This window comes from Pteropus vampyrus, unplaced genomic scaffold, assembly GCF_000151845.1.
Source record: "Pteropus vampyrus isolate Shadow unplaced genomic scaffold, Pvam_2.0 Scaffold171, whole genome shotgun sequence".
Classification (NCBI taxonomy): Eukaryota; Metazoa; Chordata; class Mammalia; order Chiroptera; family Pteropodidae; genus Pteropus; species Pteropus vampyrus.
In genome coordinates, this window is record NW_011888952.1 from 3,455,095 (window position 1) to 3,457,302 (window position 2,208).

General features: G+C 43.6%; 1 protein-coding gene across 4 annotated transcripts in view; it reads left to right on the forward strand.

Annotated features, from left to right (window-relative positions):
• Window positions 1-2,208, forward strand: part of SRGAP3 (SLIT-ROBO Rho GTPase activating protein 3) — a 248,120-nt gene that overhangs the window by 137,388 nt on the left and 108,524 nt on the right. For 3 of the 4 annotated variants that reach the window (XR_002782861.1, XM_023536894.1, XM_023536895.1), the window contains exon 1: window positions 702-829. The exons of the other annotated variant lie outside the window; for it this stretch is intronic. Coding sequence is in view for 2 of the 3 variants with exons in the window: in XM_023536894.1 (XP_023392662.1) it covers window positions 767-829 (63 nt within the window). In the remaining variant the exon portion in view is untranslated. Of the gene's footprint in view, window positions 1-701; window positions 830-2,208 lie in introns of those variants that run through there. 4 annotated transcript variants of the gene reach the window in all.

The window sequence follows — 2,208 nt, forward strand, 5'->3', positions numbered from 1 at the left end:
TTTTTTAGCATAATGCCCAGCTAGAAGATGCTAAGAATCTATCAGTCATTACAGGACAAGGATTTATTTGTCCTACATGTACTTTACTCAAAGCAGCTTTCCTTAACCCTTCCTCCCAAATACAGAACCTTAAACCCTTCAGGACTCCAGCTCCATTGAAGGGCAAAGGAACGGGTTTCCAAGAGGCCAAGAGACAAAAACTGACCCTGGGAGAGTATAGAAGGGTTAAGAGCCTGAGGGGACCCCAGGAGTTGGGAGAGGCAGGGAAGGGGAAGAGAAGGGTCCACCTTTTGTTCTTTCCAATGCGTAGTTCTAGAACTCATACAAGTATTTCAAACATAATTGGTTTAGTATTTCTTAGCTCTGGGGAAGGCAGCCTCTTCCCAGAAGGGAGAGATGCATGTTGCAAATGCCACATGCAGTGGGAGAGTAGACAGGATAGAACTTAAGAGTCAAAGACCTGGGTTTTGGCCCCAGCACTGCTCTGAGACCTTGGGAGGATGACTTCAGCTCTTACAGTATCCATTTCCTCAGCTGTAAATGTGTTAGAATAAAATTCAGCCTGGAAGGGCCCCATGAAGGTCTAAAGAGCCATGGTGACACTGTAGAACACGGTCTGGATGATAGTTCCAATGAAGCCAACCTGAGCTGTCTTGGTTTCCACAGGAAAGACCAGTACCTGCTCTCGCCTGTGAACTGCTGGTATCTGGTCCTGCATCAGACCAGGCGGGAAAGCCGAGACCATGCCACCCTCAATGACATCTTCATGAACAATGTCATCGTCCGCCTCTCACAGATCAGTGAGGATGTCATCAGACTCTTCAAAAAGGTGGGCAAGTGGGCCACCTGACCTGCCCAGGTCTCTTCCCCAGGCTGGCTGTGGCAGCACTGTGCCAGCCAAGATGGAATGTAGTTTGGGGAATGTGGGACCAGGAGGGCAGGTATGGTGAAGGGTACAAGGGGCCGACGGCTAGACTTGGCGTCCCAGACCCTGAGTTTCAATCCTGCATATGGCTGCTGGTTTCAGCCATTTTTGCAACTGCCACAAAGATAACCTTTGCATGGTTAGGTAAGCAGTACACATTCATTGTAGGAAATTTGGAAAAATGGACATAAGCACACACATAAAAATTAAAATCACCTGAAATGTTATCACTCAGCAGTAATCACTTTGGTGCCATAGGTATTTCTTTATATGTACATATGCAGATACATTTTCTCTGAGTCCTCATATTTTTACATTTTCCAGTGTACATATGCACTTTTCCCAAGTGAAGTCAGGCTGCATATATGATTTTACTATCTGCTTATGTCACTTAAACATTATATAACACTTCAGAATTTTCCCATGTCAAAAAATATATTTCTATAACATTTTTGAATGATTACATAGGTTTTATTATGTAGATGAACCCTAATTTATTTAACCAATCTCTTAGTGTTGAACACTTAGCTTATTACATTCTTTTACTCTTATAAATAATGCTGCTGTGAGCGACGTTGTGTATATATCTTTGTCACATTCACGGCTATTCCTTTAAGATCAGTGTCTACAACAGGAATTTTAGGGTTATAAGTTTGCTTATTTTTAAGTCTTTTAACAGACTGCTGGGTTGCTTTCAGAAAGGTTTTACCCATATAAATGCCCAGAAGCCAAATGTGGAGGGAGCAGTCACGTTTTATGCCCCTGAGGTCTCTGTCTCCCGCAAGTCCCTTACATAGTGTCTGGCAGATACTAGGTGCCGCATAATGTCTGTAGAACTGAACTCACTTCTGTGAAATTCATTCAGTTTCCTCCTCTGTAAAATGAGCAGGTCATTTATCTTCCGTGAGCCTCATTCTCTCTGTCTCACAAATGGGGTTAAGATCCACTACTTCCCAGTAGCAGTGCAAGGATGAAATGAATCGGTGCTTGTGAAGGAGGGAGGTGTTACTGAGAAGTGGTTCAGGGAGGATGTGGCCTTCTGGTCCAGAATTCTTGAAATTCCTGGGTTCATAATCATGGTTCCATCATTAACTTTCCATCATTAGTCTTTGGGCTTGTTCCTTAAACGCTCTGTGCCTCGGTTTCCTCATTTGTGACATAAGGATAGAAATCTCCACAGGACTGTTGGGAGGATTAAGAGGGTTCTTAATCTCAAGTAGCATGGAGTAGCTCCTGGCACTAAGTGCTCAGGAAAGCTGGCTATTGTTATAGGAATGTAAGAG